The 21,447-nt window shown below is 33.5% G+C and overlaps 3 protein-coding genes across 13 annotated transcripts; 2 read left to right on the top strand and 1 right to left on the bottom strand.

Annotated features, from left to right (window-relative positions):
- Positions 1-450: 450 nt before the first annotated feature.
- Wde (Fibronectin-III type domain-containing protein windei) lies at positions 451-12,751 on the top strand. 11 transcript variants are annotated; one of them, XM_070670155.1, is made up of 17 exons: positions 498-585; positions 1,939-2,159; positions 6,069-6,418; positions 6,586-6,690; positions 6,882-7,058; positions 7,250-8,200; positions 8,706-9,034; positions 9,120-9,380; positions 9,454-9,765; positions 9,850-10,015; positions 10,216-10,394; positions 10,508-10,606; positions 10,712-10,769; positions 10,925-11,004; positions 11,091-11,190; positions 11,281-11,450; positions 11,543-12,751. In XM_070670155.1, the coding sequence occupies exons 3-17, from the start codon at positions 6,160-6,162 to the stop codon at positions 11,636-11,638; spliced, it is 3,342 nt and encodes a 1,113-aa protein (XP_070526256.1). In that variant the 5' UTR covers positions 498-585; positions 1,939-2,159; positions 6,069-6,159; the 3' UTR covers positions 11,639-12,751. The 11 variants fall into 11 exon arrangements, 10 of the variants coding, with proteins under 10 accessions (XP_070526257.1, XP_070526256.1, XP_070526254.1 ...); XM_070670156.1 differs by lacking the exon at positions 1,939-2,159 and having other exon boundaries at positions 451-585; XM_070670153.1 differs by lacking the exon at positions 498-585 and having other exon boundaries at positions 1,690-2,159.
- Positions 8,608-21,426, top strand: Rps8 (small ribosomal subunit protein eS8). Its single transcript, XM_070670170.1, has 6 exons — positions 8,608-8,611; positions 19,809-19,826; positions 20,245-20,375; positions 20,648-20,899; positions 20,986-21,115; positions 21,268-21,426. The coding sequence occupies exons 2-6, from the start codon at positions 19,823-19,825 to the stop codon at positions 21,375-21,377; spliced, it is 627 nt and encodes a 208-aa protein (XP_070526271.1). The 5' UTR covers positions 8,608-8,611; positions 19,809-19,822; the 3' UTR covers positions 21,378-21,426.
- Cand1 (Cullin-associated and neddylation-dissociated 1) lies at positions 13,185-19,256 on the bottom strand. The gene is made up of 17 exons (XM_070670175.1): positions 18,930-19,256; positions 18,360-18,529; positions 18,007-18,220; positions 17,646-17,938; positions 17,398-17,560; positions 17,047-17,320; positions 16,431-16,937; positions 16,074-16,357; positions 15,873-16,004; positions 15,614-15,782; positions 15,165-15,462; positions 14,883-15,081; positions 14,555-14,812; positions 14,197-14,385; positions 13,872-14,115; positions 13,620-13,766; positions 13,185-13,521 (listed from the first exon to the last, which is right to left on the bottom strand). Exons 1-17 carry the CDS (start codon positions 18,969-18,971, stop codon positions 13,388-13,390), a joined length of 3,717 nt encoding a protein of 1,238 aa, XP_070526276.1. The 5' UTR covers positions 18,972-19,256; the 3' UTR covers positions 13,185-13,387.
- Positions 21,427-21,447: the final 21 nt, after the last annotated feature.

Raw genomic sequence — 21,447 nt, 5'->3', positions numbered from 1 at the left:
GGGCGCTCGTTCGCGCGACGCTCGTTCTTGCTCCCGGAAAAGCGGAAGGGACCGCGGCACGACGCGGAGGACGGTTTCCTCTCTGCTGCTACGCGTTCGGTCTCGGTGCACGTCGACGGGTCAACGGGTGAAAGTTACCGCGTGGCATGCCTCGCGATCCGGCCACCTTGCCGACCGGGGTACGCGCGCATCGCTGCTAAAAATTCGCCCTTTCTATCGGCGCCTACGGGTCCTTCACCACTCCTCGTTACCCCCCCGTTGCCGTAGCGCGGCTATTGCGGCCCTTTCGCCCAGCGGGATCGTCCGACTTGTTTTCTCGGCCCTTGCTACGCGGTACGTTCACTCGTGCCGGACCCCTCTCATTGGCCGGTTCTGTCACGTCGCCAGCCAATCTGCCGTTCTCGGGTGAGCGCTGATTTCAGTGATTATGTGCACGAGACCTAATCCAGTTTCCTTTCATCCGATTTTGGAACACTCGCTCTATGGATCCTGATGGCTCTCTTGTTGTTGGGTGAGGCTGAAATCGGCTCGTTTAAAAGATGCCTAGATGTCTGCGTTAAAAGCGAGCTACGCGTGCAGATGGAGGTAAATAAATTCTTGCTCAAATTTTAATCTGAAAGATATATATATATGTGAGATATTTCCGGCAAATGAACGATCCTGGAATTTCGAACGCCCGCTTTATTAGCTGCATATAAATTAATAGGGCGCATGAGCAGATCAATATTACTTAAAAATATTAGTATATAGTCCGTGCAAAAAGTTTCCGAAGACTCATCTAGCTTTTATCACGGGAGTATGTCTTATTTAATTAACACGATGAGATTTATCGATCGAAAGAAGTATAAATCTCATTTGTGCTTGACATACGTGAGCTTTGTATACCTCACGAACAAACGTACGTGCACTGTTTTATAGACAAATGACATGATTATACAATCGTGCAGTTTTATAATTAAAATAATAAGACGTAGAGTTATTTAGAAAAAAAAATCTGCAGCTATTGATTCGTTACGATTCACCTTTCACCTTTGTGAGAGATTTAATTAATTTGTTTATTGAATTAATTAAAAGAAAGTATCATGTAGAATATGTATTGCTATTTGCAATTGCAATATATAATTAGTATGACATATTGCTTACTTTGATTATTTAATCAAGAATGCAAAATGCAATACAATGTGGTTGCAGTTTACATATCAGATATAAATGTATTTTAATTATAATATTAATCAATTAATTTTCTTTCTTTTAATTCGTTTTGTTAAACAATTCACATAAAGACATAGGGATAGGATGGTTATACAATCGTAAAACTTGTATGTACAAAGTGACAGCTGTGCTGCGAGCAAACAAAAATAGTAAAAAAGATGGTTTCACTTACGCGATAAAAAAATGACTGTAACATAATGCCGATCGATGTGTTCTTGTTTCAAAATCATATGACAGCAGCAGCGTGACTGTATTCGCATTAACTTTAGCTGACAATACGTAATTCTGTGTTCTTTGTACGACACTGTATGTTCGTACAATACACTCGGTGGTAATATAACGTCGTAATACGATACCCGATACCTTTGTATTACTTACCGAATTCGCGATAAAGGTCTCTCTTATCTTGGGCATACGTCATCGCAGCAACAAAAAAAAGGGACGATCGCGTAAAAGCTTTCCTACGATGGAAAAAAAAGGAAGAAAAACACGGTCCCTACAGTTAGGCTAAAATTGTTGGAGAGTACAGATGACGCCGCACATGCGTAGATAAGATTGTGTGCGAACATATGACGACGCGTAGGTCGATAAATTTTTGGATACGATTATTCGCATCACGATACCCTCGATGTCCTAAGATTGATTTTGCAACGAATTTACCTCACCCGGACACGTCAATTGCTATTAATTAATTGTCATTTTGTTGTGTTTCCCCCATCAATGTAGCACAACGTTAGGTGGAGTAACGGTAGTAGGAAAATCGGCAACGTTGTCGGAGCCTGGCTTGTTTAGTTTGCGATGTTGCAGTTACTCGACGGTCAAGTATCAGAACCATCAGAAGTGTAGTCAGTTTCAGGCATATTTGCTGTAAAATATAACCTGTTTCCACGTGGTAAAAAGCTAGTACATTGTTTCTTCGCGTCTTCTCACACGTGCGATGATATAACGTAAGTGCATTGATTATTACCTTGATAATGTCTTGATGTAGAGCTGAGTTTGCTAGAATTGCTCAAAGGCAATCGTTTGTGACACTCAAAATGTTGCATGACCTAACATTTTGTCGAGAGCCCCCTCCATTCAACTTTCGAACTTGTATCGTATTAATTCCATTGAATTTTTAAGCTAGTTGAAAAATAGTATACATTCTAAAGCTTAAAATAAAAATTAGAAAAAAAAATTAATTTTTTACTTGCATTTTTATCTATATTTTTGAAAATATAATAATTAACCATGGATCGAAATGAGGCAAATTACCAAATAATTTTGGGCCTGATAGCCCAATTCTGTATAAAAGTGTTGTTGCTATAGAAACACTTTATACCAAAAGCACCATTTTATGTAGCCTTATGTACGCCATTTTGTTGTCGTTTCATCACGAAAGATATTTTGTTGATAATGTTATTAATTTTGAGGTTGAAAAATTTTTTTTATTACAAAATAAATGTAAATTATTTATTACGACATTGTACAACATAACGTAAACTCGTAATATATTAATTAATATATTCACAAAATTTAATTAATAAGATGCAATTTAAAAAACTTGAGGTATTAAAAAAAGATAAATTATATATTATATATTTCAATTATCTTTATCGAATTTTCGTTTACGAATTATACCATGTCATTTGTCAGTGTTTTAGTTCTCAAAGTCAAATATCACGGAAATCGATACGACACGTTTAATATTAATTTTATAATTTTTTTAGTTTACTTAATTAATTAATTTTTTTATTCAATTATCTTTCTTTTATTGTTAAACTTTTTTAATTGATATTATTTTACCTTTTTTTTTGTATTAAATTATTTTTAAAGTTACAAACATGTAATATTTTACAGTATTAACTTTATTTAACTTTAATATTTTTATATATATTAATATATAACAAATTGGTTTGTCAGACACAATTGGTTCAGTACACCAAGGTATTTCAACTGGGTCAGTGTTGCACTTTGCCAACTATGTTGCTGTAAAAATTTATATATAAAAAATTTTGCAGTTACATAAAAAATTGAAAAATTATTGCATAAGTCATCACATTTTACATGATACGTAGCAATACGTAGATGATTTTGTTATCAAGATCAAAGCAACGGCAGATGGCGCTGCTTGTTCAGTTGATCTTTCATCTGTAAAATACTGCGTATTTTTTTTTAATCATGAAGTTATATTTATTAATATGTTTAACATTTTTTTAAGTTTTAACAATTTATGGCAAAGCCACATTATCATTGTTGTCGATGTAATATATTTTTATTGTGCTCTAACATCAGTGCATAATGATATTATACGGAATTATTCGAGAAAAGAGCTTTTCTAATAATTTGGTCTAAGTAATTTTTTAATGACTTCATTCACTCAATAATGAATTGAGGTTACATTAACTGATTAAGTTTGTACTATTGGTATAACATTTGCATGTACATTGGTGAATTTTGGATTTCGATCTTTAAAGAACAAGGGAGATTTAATTTTTTTTAAGATTAAAAGTACAAATAATCTACATTGTCGAGTATTGGACTTGAGATCTAAGCGAGTGAGGAAAATCGATCGTCGTACGTTACGTACAACACGACTTGCGTTGCGTCGTTTCTCCCACCATGAACTCTGCCATTGGTACGTCGAGTAAAAGGGAAGAACTTTATTCATCAACCGTTCAATAAAACGAATTCATGGCGAGAATTTCCTGCGAATATTGTTGAAAAAAATCTCACATGGGCATAGAAACGTCATTGGGAAGTCTATTATAAATCGGACTTGCCGTAGTTCAGAGCCACGTTTATCGATCTAACATCAGTGAAAAAAAAAAAATTGATTTATAAATTTCTCTAATGAATGAGCAAAATTATGAAACTTTCGTCGTAAAATAATTGCAGGTCAGCGGTCTACATGTCGGTTAAAAATAAAATTTCCTTATTGCGCAGCGAATCGGGACGTCATGAGCCCGGTTTCTGCTTGGATTTTCTCGTTGCCTCGTGCACATTCGGTCAACTTCGGGGTAGCGAGCTCGGGTTGGGGCCTAAGTGCAGTGCACTCCACTTGCTCAATGCACAAACACGTTTGTCGATGACGCTGGGAGGACAGTGCGCGCGGTTTCTTTAATTCGCGTTTGATGCCAGCCAGATAGCGAAGAGCGGTGATTAACAAACGACTGTTCTGTTCTCGATCTAAAAGTGCCGACGTGTCGCTCTGCGGCGTGCTGAACGCGCGTCATGAAACGCGATCCTTGCCCGTGCGTTCTCGTAACCTTCGCCTAGTCGATATAAAATAATTCTGCTCCACTTGAGGGGCATCGAGAGATGCAAGGTGGTATATAACGTCGAGTGTATACCGATCGCGTATATATAAACTTACGAAGATGATGCATCTGAGTGACGCCGTGCAATCGAGTGCTCTTTGCGTCCATTCTAGGTTATACGACAACGCAGCTTATCATTATTGAAGGAAAAAAAAAAAAAATATATGAGAATCTGCCAGAGTAAATTGGGTCAGGGGGTTTTAGACGAGGGCTACATTGAAGCTGAAAGTACATTTTAGAGCTCTTAATGGAACTTTCTTACGTCCGTGAGAAGGAAATACACGACCCGCCATCTTCTATCCCGCGCTCAGGGCCCTCGGCCCATTTCGATAGGGCCTGACAACGTCGTTTGATCACCGCAAATATATTCCGCCGACGATTCAGACGCACATTCGGTACGAGCGCGAGGAACCAGCCGTTTCGTCGGTACATACACGTCGGATTTACGCGTCAATTGCATTTAACCGAATCGTGATCTCGCGCATGACTGACATCGATCCAGAGCAAGGCTCGCGCGCGTGCTACAGTACGTGTCAAAATGCTAGACGCTTTTCTTTTTATTCGGCGATTAACATTTAAGCCCTGATCGTTGAATTAAAAAAATGACGGCTACGTTGACACATTAAAATAAATTCCGTCCGATCCTAAAAATCAATGCCCGTAAAGGGTCGAAAGAGAAAGAAAGTTAACAGTATAATATGCCATGCGTAGAAAAAGAGTTGAAACGAGAGGAAAAGGAGTCGAAATACGAGTTAATTTATATAATTAAGCTTCTTTGATTTTATTTTATTTGTTTAATTTTGAGCGAAAGATGTGCTTTCAATTTTTCAATCATTTCCTTCTAGAGATGGCAGTATTTTTTTTTTTTTTTTTCTTTTATAATTTATAATTTGAAGTCTCTTTCCCTTTCGTGCATTTTTTGATTTTTTACTTGTTATATTTATTATTAATGTTTTCGATACGAAAATCTAACGTGGAGAGGTTATGTTTCACCTCCAGTACAGAAAACGCGTCAGCTGCTGATTTTTAATATTGACCATGAACGCGAATCGGTTGTCCTTTTTTCATTGACAATAATTCACGAATGGAACCGACATATGATTATTGTTAGATATATGCGTGTACGCATTTACGCGATATTAATGCTGTCGGAGATACGAAAATGCAATACATTTTATACACACGTATTTTAAACAATTTTAAAATACTTTCAGCAGCCCTAAAAAAAAATTAGAAATATTTCATGCAAGCAGTTATCAAGTTAAAAATATCTAAAAGTTCACACGTTTGTGATTACAAATTTTAAACAGACTAAAAGTGAAAACGCACAATATTGCACGATTGTAAAAATCATGTGATAAGTCTTATAATAAAAGTCTATGAATACGCTTATGAAATACTAATTTCTTTGTTTGTTAATTTACTTAGTTACCTTTAAGTTAACGCACGCAGAAGCATCTTTGATGAGACACATTAATGCATGCTACGTATAACGTAATGTTCGAAATAATTTATATATTCTCTCATGTAGTTTTTTTTTTTTATATTTAATTATAGATTGAAAAAAAAATTAATTCAAGACAAATCAAGATAAGATATTTAAATCAAGATAAATGAACAGTGACATTGTACTGTATTCAATTCTATAATGGAGAAAGCAGAAATTGAAACGGTGAATAATTCAGAAGCTAGTTGTTCAGTAGTCCCACGTGTCAATAGTACGGATGTTGAAGAAATGTCAAAAGAAAAAGAGGAAGAATTGTTACACAGTGAAGAAGACGATGATGAAGAGACGTTGTCCGATGATAGTTTGCGTTTAAGACTATCTTCTGATGAGGATTTTGAACAAGAGGATGTTATGAAAAATGGGAAAAACGTTGCGAAATTAAATTCGCAGACAGCTGCTAGTATGTAGTTACTATTATTTTTTTTTATTTGAAATTGTCTATAAAATAATTTACCGATAAAAAAAAATGTTAAAGCTAAAAATATGAGACATAAATATAAAAAGAAGAAATTTAACTCGTCTGCCTATTTTCTTGCACTTTTTAAAATATTAGTATTTGATTTGCAGAAAAATCAATTATAGATACAACCACAGAGAAAACCGCTTGCTCTGACATGCAGAAGAAGGTTTTAGAACTTGATAGTGAGGAATCTGAGAAGAAACACAGTACAGGTAAGATTTTTTATAAATGATAAAATTGTTAATTATTTCTGTAACAAGTAATAAGGTTTTTTCACATCAAGAATATTTTTGAACGAGTTTCTGAACTGAGCTTGTGTCATCATTATTTTTTGTATTGCTCTTAATCTTCAAGACATTGGAAACGAAAGAGAGATGAATTGTTCCGTCAAAATTTGTTACAGCAGTTAAGGCCCGAGAAAATACAGCACTATCTTTAGATGAACGTACGTCCAAAAACAAACTATGCAAGATAATAAAATTAATGCAAGATACAACCGCAGAGAAAACCGCTTGCTCTGACATGCAGAAGAAGGTTTTAGAACTTGATAGTGAGGAATCTGAGAAGAAACACAGTACAGGTAAGATTTTTTATAAATGATAAAATTGTTAATTATTTCTGTAACAAGTAATAAGGTTTTTTCACATCAAGAATATTTTTGAACGAGTTTCTGAACTGAGCTTGTGTCATCATTATTTTTTGTATTGCTCTTAATCTTCAAGACATTGGAAACGAAAGAGAGATGAATTGTTCCGTCAAAATTTGTTACAGCAGTTAAGGCCCGAGAAAATACAGCACTATCTTTAGATGAACGTACGTCCGAAAACAAACTATGCAAGATAATAAAATTAATGCAAGATAATAAAATTAATTTAGAAAATATCAATGCTAATAAACTTAATCGATCTGAGAAAAAGTGTGAATTGGAATCTAGCGAAGATGTAAATATTATCGATGCTGACAGCACATGTTTAAGTGAAGGAGCATCAAAGGAATGTATCATATTAGAAAATGACAATTTGTCCAAAAGTTATACGCACACAAATAATATTCAAAGTCCAGAGCTAAGACGTTATAATAAAGAAAATAGAAAAAATATTGATATTAAAAAATTAAATTCGAAAGATAACTATGAACTAAGTGAATTAGATGATGTAAGCAATAACGATTCTTCTGTAGATTCGGTTAATGTTAAGATACATGAAAAACTGTCTACGACTGAAAGTGATTTTAACAGCAATGGTGATAACGTAAGGGATGATACGGTAGAGAAACGTAATAAAAATGACACTTATTCTTCAAAGCAGACAGTTGAACTTGGCAATGGTTTAGATTGTGTGAATTTAGTTATTTCTCAGTTATTATCTCATAAAGATACTGTTGAACATGAAAATAAAAACAAGGATTCGGAACTTGTGATTGTAGAAGAAAGCAAAAATGTAAAAAGTAATTCAAAGATCACAGAAAAAGTGACGAATACTTCATTAATAGGAAGTCAAAATAATTCTAATGTTAAGGACATTGCAAACATATCGAACGAAGATCATGGTGCTTATAAATCTGTAATCCAAACTATAAATAGCAATTCGATATTACATAATGCTTTATCATTATCTAAGGACATAGAGAATGAAATAAAAAACGCTCATACAGTCGTTCCAAGAAGAAAACGAATAAAGAAAGTTAATTCAGAACAAGATGATTCTGAAGAAGATAAACAAGGTAGGAAATATTTAAGGACAAAAACAAAATATGGCATGCCATCAATTTTTAATAAAAGAGCACAGAAAAAAAAAGAAAGTGTTAAAATATGATAGAAATTGATTTTAAATGTCATAATAATAATTTTATGCAGCAAAATAAAATATTTTCTAACTTCTAACAGGGACTTATATAAATGATTACGAGGAACTTATGTTTCGCGCATAAATTTTAAAAAGCAATATATAATTGCAAAAAGCATCCTCATATTTATACGTATTTGTATGATAATAAAAATTGTGTAATAATTATATAATTAAAAATATTACAGATGATTGTTTCAAAATTATAATTTTGTTAGTATTATTAAAATTATAAAAAATTATGTCTTAAAACTTATTATTTCTTAATACAATCTGTGTACTTTGTGTTGTATATTTTTTAAATGTACTTAATTTATATTTGTCATTTATCTTGTTACTTTTAATAAATATATTAAGTTAATGTTGCATTTTTATTATTACAGAAAATGAAAATATGGAACAAAAGCGGACGACTGCTAAAAGTACGGAAGAGATAATCAGGAAAGAGTATCTTAAAAACAGTGATTCTAGCGATTCTAATGCAGAAGAATTCCCTGAATTTGTAACGAATTGCAAACAGAATCGGGGCCATTTTACATCAAGAACTTCATTGAAACGTAATTGCTTGGAAAGCGAGACTTTTAATGGCAATATTAAAAAAATGAAAATGAATCCCAACTCGAAGGAAAACAAGGATGTCACGCAGTTGTCTTTCATTGAGAATTTTTTTCGGAGAGATTTTAAAGAAAAAATACCAAAACTTACACAAGGGGTAAAAATACATATATTTTAAAATAACTTTTTTATTAGAATAGTTTTTTTTTTAAGTTTGTTATATGACTGCTATATATGTTAAGGAACTGGAAGAACTCCTGATTCAAAAGATTGTTGAAACGATCGCAATGCGCAGTGAAATTGGACAGCTCCGAGAGCAAGCTCGTATATCGGAAAGAAATCAAGAATTATTGCGTGGAAAGATGGGGCAATTAATAAAACAAATTAAGGAGTTCGAAATTGTTTTAAGCCATAATGAGAAAGATCGCCGTACGAATCCTGACAAAATTATCCCACCGATAAAAATTAATAGATCTGTAGCTTTACAAGTCAACTATATAACGGTATTTATTTATTGCAAATATATTTCTATGGTATTTGGAATTGCGCTAATGGTCGATTATATCTACTTGTTAGGAACATGGAAGGCATAACTCGCGACAAGCTGCGAATCTCAAGCTTGCAGCAAATACCACGAACAGCAATAGTCCTACACCTATTGAAACTAATAACCCTCCAACAAACCCGAAGCGCAATGGAATTAAAACAAGATCGCCCCGATCTATAGTGCCTGCGGCTCCTAAAATTACCCAGAGTCAAACTGTACCGGCGACGCCTGTTATGTCCACTGTGACACCGACGGCTTTAGTTGTTGCTAAATCTTTGGAAACCCCACACACTTTAACGTTGTCTAATCAACCTACTACAATTCAGCCGGTATTATCTACGGTAAGATTTATTTTAATAGTATTTACAACTAATATAAATTAAAAAAAAAAAAATTATAATATTGCATTAATATTAATTTTGCAGCCGCAACCGTCACCGATTCAGACATCGATGATTCAGTCACAACCACATAAGGCTATTGTTATAAATGGAAAAATACAAAATCAAATAAACCATCCAACACTGATAGCTCCAAAACCAAGAAGTAACGATCTTATTGATCTTACGGATGAAGAAGAAAAAAATAAATGTACGTTTATCTATTTTTTATTTTACACAGGGTGTCCGAAATAAAATTCAAATCGTAAAACTGGGTAAGAAATTAGAATTGGAAACGAAAACGGACATCCTGTATATATTTCTAAGTATATCTTTATCACAACGTGATAATAAAACATTTATAATTATTATATACTTTATACTAATATATTAAATTTTGTATTGTAACAGTAACTACGAAAGTTACGACTGCAACTACACCTTTAATTGAACAACTGACTACATCATCGAAACCTGCACAAACTTATCAAAGAATAATACAAGCAATACCGGCAAATGTAGCGATTACAACGCAACCAACTAATATCAAAATGATAACGACTAATCAGCAATCAACGTCAACTCTTGTTGTAAGCATTTTTCTCTTATAATGATATTTTAAAATAAATAAATTTATGCATAAACTTAATTTTGGGAATATACTAAAAAATTATTCTGTATATTGATTATTTGATTTTTTTAGAATAATATAAATCCACCCAGACTGGCGTATGTGATGCAAAGTGGTAACGGTTCGCCAAGACCAGTATTAATAGCATCAAATTCTAATCAACAAGTACAGGTTGGTAATAATAATTTTGCGTATTTTCGTCGGAAAATTAATTTCTTAAAAACGAGAAAGTTATTATGACGTTGATGTATTAATAAGAAATTCACTTATTTTTAGATACGACCAGTGAATGCAACTAATAGGCAACAGTTTCCAACTGTTACTTATAAGCCAGGTAATTATGTCAAAGTGTATTGTATTAATGCACTGTATCGTTTGTATGTTATATACTTGTAAAGTGATACAAATTAAAAAAATTTAGTGGTAAATTTAAATTGTTAGAAAAAGTAATTGTAATATTTTACATTATTATACGTATTCATCGTTTAGTAACAGGAGTATCAACGATATCAAATGGTCCTATGCGCGTACTGGCCACGCCAGTTTTATCAAGTATAAAAATTAATAAGGTGAATATTATAAGTAATATTTTTGCATTAAAAAATTTTACTTATTGAAGGTGATAAATTACAATTTTAGTATTGTTTTATTCTAGCATCCAGCACCGCTGCCAGACATACCAAATTATGCACCAACACCGGGTTGGAAACTTCCACCGCCTGCACCATCGTTAAAAATTTCAAAAGTGTCAAATGGTAATCTACATGGATATCTATTTTGTACAAATAATTAAAATGTAATTTTCAAGTGACAAAATTTTTTATATGATTGTTAACGTCACTTAGGTATAGTATTATCTTGGAACATGAATTTAACGGAAAAGTACGCAGATATTGCCAGTTATCAGCTGTACGCGTATCAGGAAGTCGCAGGTATGAGTCCTAATACTTCACTCTGGAAGAAAGTGGGTGATGTGCGCGCACTTCCGCTCCCTATGGCGTGTACCTTAACTCAGGTAAAATATTATAACTCGTTAAACGCATAGAACAAGTCTTTAGTAAACTACATGAAATTTGTAATACTATAAAAGTAATATTCTTGTTATAGTTTTCAGAGGGAAATAATTATTATTTTGCTGTGAGAGCTGTCGATACGCATTCTAGAAAAGGACAGTACAGTATACCCGGCAATATATCTTTGTAAAAGAGCAAGTTTTAGGAGATCTTCATTATTTCTCGTTCATTACTTCGTACTCCTGCGTTCAACGCATAATTGTGATATAATAGTTATAGTTACTGCATTATAATAACGTACATTACAACGGATCTGATGATTAATCCAATTAATCAATATTTTGGATTATTGAACCTAAATACGATAACTGCTCCAGCTAGTATTGCATTCTTGATCCCATTAAATATTTTTAATTTATTATATATAATTCTCAATTTTGTAATATTTTATTCTTACATAAACTGCCAAACGAAATAAAGAATTTCTAGTCAAAAAATTTCATATAATATAAAAATACATTTGTACAGTTATTCAGAAATTGGTTTTGAAAGAAATGTAGTATTGGGGCCCAAGTTCTGATTTTAAGTCAACTATTAGTTGGTTAATTGTTTATTCTGAGTATCGCTGAACATTTAATAATAATAATAAAAAAAAAAGTAATAGATAGCGCTGAGCAGATTTGATTGCGTCACCAAGTGGATAATATTTTGTATTTATATGTGGAATAATTTTATTTAATCATTGAATGTTAAATTGTGAACAGTTAAACGGTATGTCGTTTCTGATTTTTCATACTCTTTATATTTAGATTTCAGTCATTGCTAATAATACAAGATCCAAAAATTGTTATATTCCGTCCTTTTTTTTCTTTAATAAATGCGGATATTAAATTATAGTTTAATTTGCGTTTGATATTTCCAATGATGTTATTTTTTAATTTGGTATTTTCCAACAATTAACTGGTACATAATCGCTACTCCGTATAATATAATTTGCTCAATTTTTATACACGTAAATTCGGATGCGTATTAATATTAATGTAGGACATTTTAATGAGCGCGTTATTTATATAGTTTGTGTAAATATTAATACGTATGTGCATATATATGTGTATATACATTCATAAATGCCGATACATGTACTCCATATAAAATATATATATATATATAGATATACATCAAATGTCATCGTTGGCTATATATAAAACGTAAGCGATGTTTGCGATATTGAATAAACCTAAATTAATAAATTTTTCTTACTCGCTATGTAATAAAGTAAATATTAAATTGATCTTTTCTTGTATTTGCATGAATAAATTTTTAATTAAATCTCTGTTTTATAACCTTTAATTTTTATTTGAACTTTAACGGTTTATGTAATGTGGATGAGATTCTGTCTCTTTTAAAGTAATTAGCGTGGTTTAAATTGGGCTTACTCCTCGGTCACGTTAAACGATTATCGGGCCGTTGTGATTTATGTTTTTTTTTATTTAAAAAAAAACTGTTGGATCGAATTAAAATGATTACTGTCACTTTTTCGCGATGCAGATTAGTTTTCTCGTTTAGTTCACCTCATGCCACAAAAGTAATTGCCGTAGGCCGTAAATCACTCAATTGTAATTATCATACAAAAATTATTATAATTAACTAATGTCCCTGAATTTAATAACGCGCACAATTTGAAATCTTTTAAAAAAACATCGCGCACATGGTTTCTTCTAGTAATAATAAAGTGATTATTGCCGGTAAATTTATTTTAAAATTTATACATGATGTGCTACATTAACTCACATTCATTAGAAACTACCTTCAAATCGAAGATATAATAATGAAAAAATAATGTATAGAAATAAACTATGGATAGAGTATGATCACGAATGCGCTTAAACCCACGTTCATTTATATACGAAATACAAAAAAAAAATTAAGTCAATTATTCTTAGCTCTGATCCATTGCGTTTGCTTCGTTCACGTTATTGCCACTACAGTCCTTTTGTATTACCTCGAAGAGCGGCAATAATTCTGGCGTGACCTTAATTTGTCCAACAAATTCGCTCAGTGATGGATTTTTATCTGTGAATAAGCAGAGTACATATATTGTAAATTAAGACAATTTTTATATATAATATAATCTTGTTTAAACATCTTTAATTTTTAAATAATCGATGTACCCGCATCGGGAATAGTTAATAACGCTGCAACAGCTCTCAATGCAGAACGTTTCAATTCATCTTGTTTCTCATATTCCTGTTTCACTGAGTTTGCTTTTACTTTCATCGTGCAAGTACTTTTCAATGGCTCAACTAACCGTTCCAACCCTGTGCAAAAAAAATATAAAAAAATAAAGAATAAGATTTTAAAAATAATAAATATTTTAAAATATTAAAAAATTCAGTAAAAAAAAAAGATAGCTGTTTACTCACTTTGCAAGACTGCAGTCGGACACAACTGTGCAAGTCGCGCAGTCATAAGATAAGTCAGCATCTTGATATCGTAGTGATCCCTAAGACCATTCTCTACGTGGTTTAGAAACTCAAAGACATCTAACCTATCAAGACATGAATCTAGCAAAGTATACATGCATTCAAATGCTGCCTTACGAAGATCTAATCCGTCATCAACCGTATGTTTAAAAGGACCCATCTCGACTTCTCTAATTAATTCTTTCTGTAATCAAAGATTTATTACATTACTACAAATTCACTAAAATAAATAATTTCAACCGATTTAAATTAAAATATTATTGACCTTTATTTTAGTTTCTGCATAAAGATGCGGCAGCACTGCGTCTAAGAGATCTCGTATCAACATAGGTTTATTGTGGGCAGCAGAATTAAATGCGACTAATGCTACCCTACGCACGTTAAGATCAGGATCTTCTAAAGCGACTAAGAAATTACCCATACATTGCTTCAACATGGCATCGATTGGCTGTGGCTATAAATATTTATTAATATTAAATTAAATATATTAATTAGAGAGCATTAAATATTAAAGATAAAATACATTTTATCAAGTAAAATATCGGTTTCGATATATCTGAATATGTTAATTCGTATAATATATGACGTATAATTATTTGATTGCGCCGAAAGTAAAAAAGTACCTGATCAGAAATAGTAAATTTAACTGCGGTGACCGTCGTTGTTCTCATAAGGGCTGATGGTGATTTAAGTGATTCTTGCAGTCTTGGTAATAGCGTAGCGGGATCGATCAATGTTAGTTTACCGAGACATTCAGCTACGACGTTACGAGTACCTTCTTCCGTACATTCGCAATGCCTGTACAAAAGCATCCAGATCGAAGGCACGAAATTTTGCAAGTGTGATACGCCAGATGGACTGGCTGATTGACTTGTAATTATCTATAAAAACAAGAAGACATAGAAATAAATTTATATTCCGATAAATTTAAGTTCGAGTAGAAATTATTACCTCCTTCAACGAATGCAAAAGCAGGTATTGACGTTTAGGCTGCGCCTCAATCTCCTTAAGTATGAAAGGTAGGTACTCGGGAAGATTCCCAATTGCAATATTTCCCAATGTGTAACTGGCTGCTGACTTAACTTCTTCCGAGTGCGACGAGAATGAATTCAAAATCGTGTGTTTCAATGAATTAATTCCACTTAAATCTCTGTAAAAATATTATTATAAAAATAAAAATTTTTTTTTTTTTTTAATAAAACGATTTGTAAAAAATAATTCACAATCTCTTACACGTGTCTTCCTATTTCCCCAATTACCAGCAAAGCAAATATGTGTTGCGCAACGTTTTGAATATCTGATGGGTTCTGAACGTCTTTTAGCAATTGTTGCACAATGCATTGCGCTTCATCATGCCATGTGATTGTCAGTGCAGCTGCACATTTAGCTAATGAGTGATAAGCTTGTTTATGAAGCATAGATGAGGTAACTGGAACTATTAGCATTGCGAGAAGATCTCTGTATCCCAAATCTGGCAGATTTGCTTGAACTAAAGCTTGGAAAAACTCAAGCATTGAATTTAATGCGACACCTGTTTAACAAAAAATTTAGTTCAATTTATATTAATATATCGAAAGTTTTAATTAGGTTAATGTTAAAATTTTTTGTTCATTTTTATTTATTTTATTTATTATATATATTTATTAATATATTATTATACACGTATATATATTATTATTTACCTTGAAGAAGTGGCGATTTTACCAAAATGAGTATTTCTGGTAAGATATGTTCCGAAACCCTGGTTAGGGCAGTTGGATGTAACTTTGCTATGGTAGTAAGAAGATTCAAAGTTAATTGTGCAATATGTAGATCTGACTCGTTTAATAACGCAGGTAACTCTGTAGTAACCTGCAAAAAAAAATTAAAAAATTAGAAATTATTATCGTCAGTGGCTTTTTAATATTAATATAAAATATTAAAGTAATACGCATTATTTACCTTATCAAGTAAATCTGGATGCAGAGCTGAACTATAATTGCATACTAATGTATCCAGAAGAGGGAGAGAAGAAAGTTTTAAAGCTCGTTGATTTTTTCTTAAGAAAGATCCAAGAATAGGTATTGCTTCTTCCTGTAAAATACGATAGTAACGCGTAAAATACGAATTTTAAAATTGCGCGTTTTTATTTCGTAAACTTACCATGATCGGTTTCAGATCGACTCTCAGAGGAGATGAGGCTATGCAAGTTAGAGCCTTAACAGTAGTAAGCCTTGTTATCTCATTGCGCAATCTATCTAGGAAAATAGGTAGGCATACGTGTAACTTGTCTGATAAAGTATCTCCGAAATGTGCAAGAATCTGTCCCATGCAGGCGATAGCTCTTTCTTTTACTTCTTGATCGATATCGGCCGTTTTGAGCCTCATTAGCGTGCAATGATATATTTCATTGGACAATGAAGTAAAACCACGATAGAATGGTTTATCTAAAAGTATTAATTTTTTTTATATCACCGACTGCAAAAAATCGAATTTTAACGATTAAATTATGAGACTTACCGTGAGGTCTAATAACTTGTACAAGCTGTTGTAATACAAGTAACGCTTCGGCGGCGATTTTATAGAATGAATCTCCTACAGCTAGTATAATTGGAGGTGCCAAAACAGGCATATGAACATGGAACGCTTCGGGTTGATGCGTCACCAATAGCGTGTGTACGAAGGCTAATGTGTCGATTTTCATATTCGAAGAAGAATTTTTATCTCCCAAAGAATATTGTATTCCCGGGATCAGTGCTGGAATATGATTAGTTAAAGCTCCTGGTAGAACGAGCACCAATTCCTTTAGTAAAGAGAAGCAATCTTGTCTTGTTTTAATGCTCTTTTCTTTCATTTGACGGTGAATCGCTTTCACTATTAATGGTACTTGTTGTTGTAACAAAGAAATAGGTCCATCGTCGTCTTCCATCGTGTCAGGATCGAGTGCTACGCCAGTAGCGGGCCTCGTTTGTCTCAACAAAGCGATATATGCATGAAATATATCTGACTTGACATTTTCTTCTCTCTCTGTAATAACATTACAATAAATTTTGTTAATTATTTTAAACAAGATTTCTTAATTAATTAAATATATCTTTTATGTTTCTGTGAATTTCAAAATGCGCGAAATACTTGCCTTTAAATCTGGCAATTAATGCGGGAGAAACTCCTTTATAAAGATCTGATAATAATTCCCTTCTACTAGATACAACTGCTTCTAGACATTTTGCAGCTGCTCTACGAACTTTCCAACTCATATCATCGTCGTCGGAATATTCATCTTCCGCATCTTCCTCTCCATCTTCTTCAACTTCCATTGGAGTACCTTCTCCGTCAGAGAAATCGTTGACATCATCGTCGTAATTATAGTTTGGATCGTATGTAATATATATTAAGCAGATTTCTATAATCTGAAAAATCAAAGATTTTATTGAATAATGTGTGAACAGTATAAAAATGTGTAAAATAAATTAAAAAATTGAAGTACCTTGTTTATATGTGGCGTAATTTCTTTTGGGCATCTATAAACGAAAGATTCAAACGCCTGTAAACAGTATTCTCTTAATTCATCGTCGTCTTCGTTACTGTATTGAACAATCAGCGGCATAACGCGTTCTATTTGTTCACCGAATCTGTGTCCCGCTTGCCGACTGTAATAAATTTAGATAAGTCATATTATTATATTTTTAATAATTAATTTCGTTTATTCACACGCAACGTAAATCGTTTACCAACCAGATAGAGGCAATGCACTGGATGTAGGTACGTATGACGTTCTTTGTCGTTTGAGTTTGAAGACCCTCAAGAAGATGATCCAACAATTTATTGTATAAATAATTGTTGCTGGATGTTAATAAATGACTCAGCGCTACTATAGTACGTTTACGGACCGCTTGTCGCGGTGAAGAAAGCTGCGGCAATAATGCAGCCAGAATTGTAGGATGAAATGTAATTAACAAAGCACCAAATCGAGATAATAAATCGGCTACAATATCGAGAGCTTCTAATTGTACGGATACATCTTCCTGCTGAAAATGCAAATAATACAAGTTAAAAATATTAAATCCTGCATTAAAATTAAACCGAGATCATTTACCTTTTCAATAGCACTGCTTAATTTATTTGTAACGCGCCTACAGACATTCGCAACTAATGCATTACAACCGACGGGAAGCTCGGAAATAACAGTCTTTAAGCCAATGCTAGAGATGTCGCGCAATTGCTCTTTGTCTGATACCATATTGGTACACAGAGCATCCACAATTGTTTCAACTTGGTAGTCTTTTACTTTATTGACTAATGGGCCCAAGCTAAAATTATAATATAATTAAATAAAGCATTTCTTAAACAAAGATAAACATAAGCAATTTTTTTTGTTTAAATTTTATTATTTTATTTATATTAATAAAAAAAAAAAAAAAATTCCGAATTCATGATGCTGTTGCCTACCACTTGACTGCAAGATTCTGCACTTCTCCATTCTTATCCTCTAATAACTTAAGAAGCATTTTTACAACTTTGCGCTCAGAATCATCATCCAATTTTATGCTGTCCTTTTGCAATTCGCTCATTAAATCATTGGTTGCCATGAATCTGAAGTCCTTGTCACTGGACGTCATCTGCAAAAAAAAAAAAAAAAATATATGAGCACCATCACATTAATTAGACACAAGACATTACATACTGAACATTATACAGAGCTCTTGCTTCTTATATGCAATGTAAAATACATTCCTCTGAAAGTTAGAAAAAATCAGCTCATATTTTTCGGGATAAAAGAACGAAGTTACATGAATTCCTTATCGCAATATAATAACAGTTTTTCTACAGTTAACAATTTTCACGATCAAGACGGCAGCCCGAATCATCCCTTGTCAAGAAATTCTCGGACAAGTACAAGGTTATGTGATGAAAAAAAGGGGAAAAAAAAAGGAATACCACAGTGCAACGAGATTCTGTCGGGGCAAGTCACGTTTCCCCAATTACCGTCGCTATTGCGTTATCGGCGTTTTCCATTACCTTCTCTAGCAGATTCGCTATTTGATAGGAGACACTAGCCATGATTGCGGGCTCCTTTCGCAGCCGGTTCAACGACAACGGCGGCGGCGATCGAGCGTGTTCGATCCCGAGGGTGAATCCGGGTGTCGCGCGGCGCGCGGTTGCAGCGCAACGAAAAAAAGAAAGGAAAAAAGAACGCCGGACCGTCCAATGGCACAGAATGCGCGGACGCCGAAACCCGCGTAAACGTCGCACGGACAGAAATGCAGTAGCGGCGCTTCTGTTTTCTTTTTCCTTTTTCTTTCTCTCTTCTATCTCCGTCTCTCCTTTTCTCTCCCCTTTTCTCTCCCTTCTCTCTGTAGTGCAATTCCGTTATCGGCACAGCATCTCAGCGCGATCAGCCCACGGCCTACCTATATACAGTTGCGACATTGAACATCGGCACTTTTGATGCTGATTATCCGAAGTTGTGCCCGTCGCCATTTATAAAATTTTACACGCGCTTAAGTTTGAACATTTCCGATAAGCTGGGAGCATAATTATTATACCGCGAATGAAATAATAAAATTAATTCTGCTTATAAAAATATTTCATATTTATGCTAATTTTTTTTATTAGAAATAAACGTAAAAAACGTTCGGGAGTTTTTAATAAATTAAAGTTACAGTTCCTAGCCGATTGTGGCGTCTTGATTTATTCATCAGTTGGCCAATCGAATGGTCTCGTCCAGCGGAAAAAACTGATCATCGAGCGCTCAGTGATTCTTTAACGTGATTGAGTCGTTCCTCTAGATCGCATTCTGCAACTAACCACGTTGCAGGATCGCGAAGCGCTCGGCGATCAGCTTCTCCTGCAGCGGTGGCGTTTCTAATATTTCGTAGTTCTGGGCCAAGTTCTTTCTGAGTCGCGGCAAGATGGGTGAGTGGCACAGTTTTATTAAAATTAATTTTTATCGTTGCGAATCCGCGGTTTCTTGCCGTCATATCGCGACAAGATGCGATCGACGCGTTAATCAAACATCGCGCTTTTGTTAATGGAGAATATTTTCTCCGACCTGTCGCTCTCGGTTCGCGAAAATTGTCGGGATAATTGTCGACGCCGAATGGCCATGTTGAACGCGTGATCCTTTCGCGACGTGTTTGTTTGATTTATTGAGTTTCTTTTATTTATTAACGAAAATTCATCTGTAGACGAACGTAGTTAGTGCAGATTACCCGAAAGCTACTCGTACAAAAAAATATTTCTGCAAAGCCGTCATGGTATCTTTAATACTTAGGTTAATTTTTCTAACGAGTTTTCTAACGAGTTTTCTAACGAGTTAATGTTACACCTACAGGTATCTCCCGAGATCATTGGCATAAACGGAGAGCCACTGGTGGAAAGAGAAAACCTATCCGCAAGAAGAGGAAGTTCGAGTTAGGACGTCCAGCTGCAAACACCAAGCTTGGACCACAAAGAATTCACACTGTGAGCTATAGTTTATTACATATACTTATTATAATTAAATGACAAAAATTAATGGAAATTAAGATGTCGGTACTATAAAATTAAAATAATTTAGTACTGACACATTTTTTGTTTTATTATAAAATTATAAAGTGATGATATCCTTACCTACTCTGAGTGCCATGATTGTTCATAATCTCACAGCGATCTGATCTATATTTTATAAGTATATTATTTTAAATGTATTTTGAATTTATTTATAATTTTATTTATTTTATTTATATATATATTAGGTCCGTACGCGTGGAGGTAACAAGAAGTACAGAGCACTTAGACTGGATACAGGAAATTTTTCTTGGGGCTCTGAATGCAGCACTAGGAAAACTCGTATTATTGATGTCGTTTACAACGCGTCAAACAATGAATTGGTACGTACTAAAACTTTGGTAAAAAATGCCATTGTTACCATTGATGCTACACCATTCAGGCAGTGGTATGAGGGCCATTATGTGCTGCCATTAGGTCGCAAAAGAGGTGCTAAATTGGTGAGTATTCATATATAACTTGATTTTATTATATAATTTTAATATAATAATTTATATATAAAAAAAATATAAATTTTATATATTAGACAGAAGCTGAAGAAGAAGTGCTGAATAAAAAACGTTCTAAAAAAGCGGAATCCAAATACAAGTCTAGACAGAGATTTGCCAAGGTTGAGCTAGCCTTGGAGGAACAATTTGCAACGGGACGAGTTCTTGGTAAAAAAAAATTTCTCATTTTTTACGGAGTGAATTTGTTAACATATTTTTTAATAGATGAGAATAATTTGCATTATAAAATGCTATTTATTATATACATATTTTTAATTCGAGAAGAAAGTAATTTAAATAATTATATTTTATTTTTTTAGCTTGTATAGCAAGCAGGCCTGGTCAGTGCGGTAGAGCTGATGGTTATATTCTCGAGGGAAAGGAACTCGAGTTTTATATGAGGAAGATCAAGAGCAAAAAAGCTAAATAAATGTAATTATGATACATTAATAAAAAAACATCTCGAAATAAGAAATAAACCTCATCTCCTAGTTTTTATT

This window comes from Cardiocondyla obscurior, linkage group LG20 (assembly GCF_019399895.1).
Source record: "Cardiocondyla obscurior isolate alpha-2009 linkage group LG20, Cobs3.1, whole genome shotgun sequence".
In the NCBI taxonomy this organism is placed as follows: Eukaryota; Metazoa; Arthropoda; class Insecta; order Hymenoptera; family Formicidae; genus Cardiocondyla; species Cardiocondyla obscurior.
Note: the sequence above shows the minus strand (reverse complement) of the source record. Positions and strands in the feature narration are given on the sequence as shown.

Coding starts and splice junctions, on each gene's coding strand:
- Wde (XM_070670156.1), top strand. CDS start 6,160: ATGGAGAAAGCAGAAATTGAAACGGTGAATAATTCAGAAGCTAGTTGT. Junction 10,016..10,215: donor TGAAGAAGAAAAAAATAAAT/GTACGTTTATCT, acceptor GTATTGTAACAG/TAACTACGAAAGTTACGACT. Junction 11,005..11,090: donor CAAGTATAAAAATTAATAAG/GTGAATATTATA, acceptor GTTTTATTCTAG/CATCCAGCACCGCTGCCAGA.
- Rps8 (XM_070670170.1), top strand. Junction 20,376..20,647: donor GACCACAAAGAATTCACACT/GTGAGCTATAGT, acceptor TATATATATTAG/GTCCGTACGCGTGGAGGTAA. Junction 21,116..21,267: donor TGCAACGGGACGAGTTCTTG/GTAAAAAAAAAT, acceptor TTATTTTTTTAG/CTTGTATAGCAAGCAGGCCT.
- Cand1 (XM_070670175.1), bottom strand. CDS start 18,971: ATGGCTAGTGTCTCCTATCAAATAGCGAATCTGCTAGAGAAG. Junction 15,463..15,613: donor AAAATCGCCACTTCTTCAAG/GTAAATAATAAT, acceptor TTTGTTAAACAG/GTGTCGCATTAAATTCAATG. Junction 13,522..13,619: donor ATTAACTATTCCCGATGCGG/GTACATCGATTA, acceptor GCTTATTCACAG/ATAAAAATCCATCACTGAGC.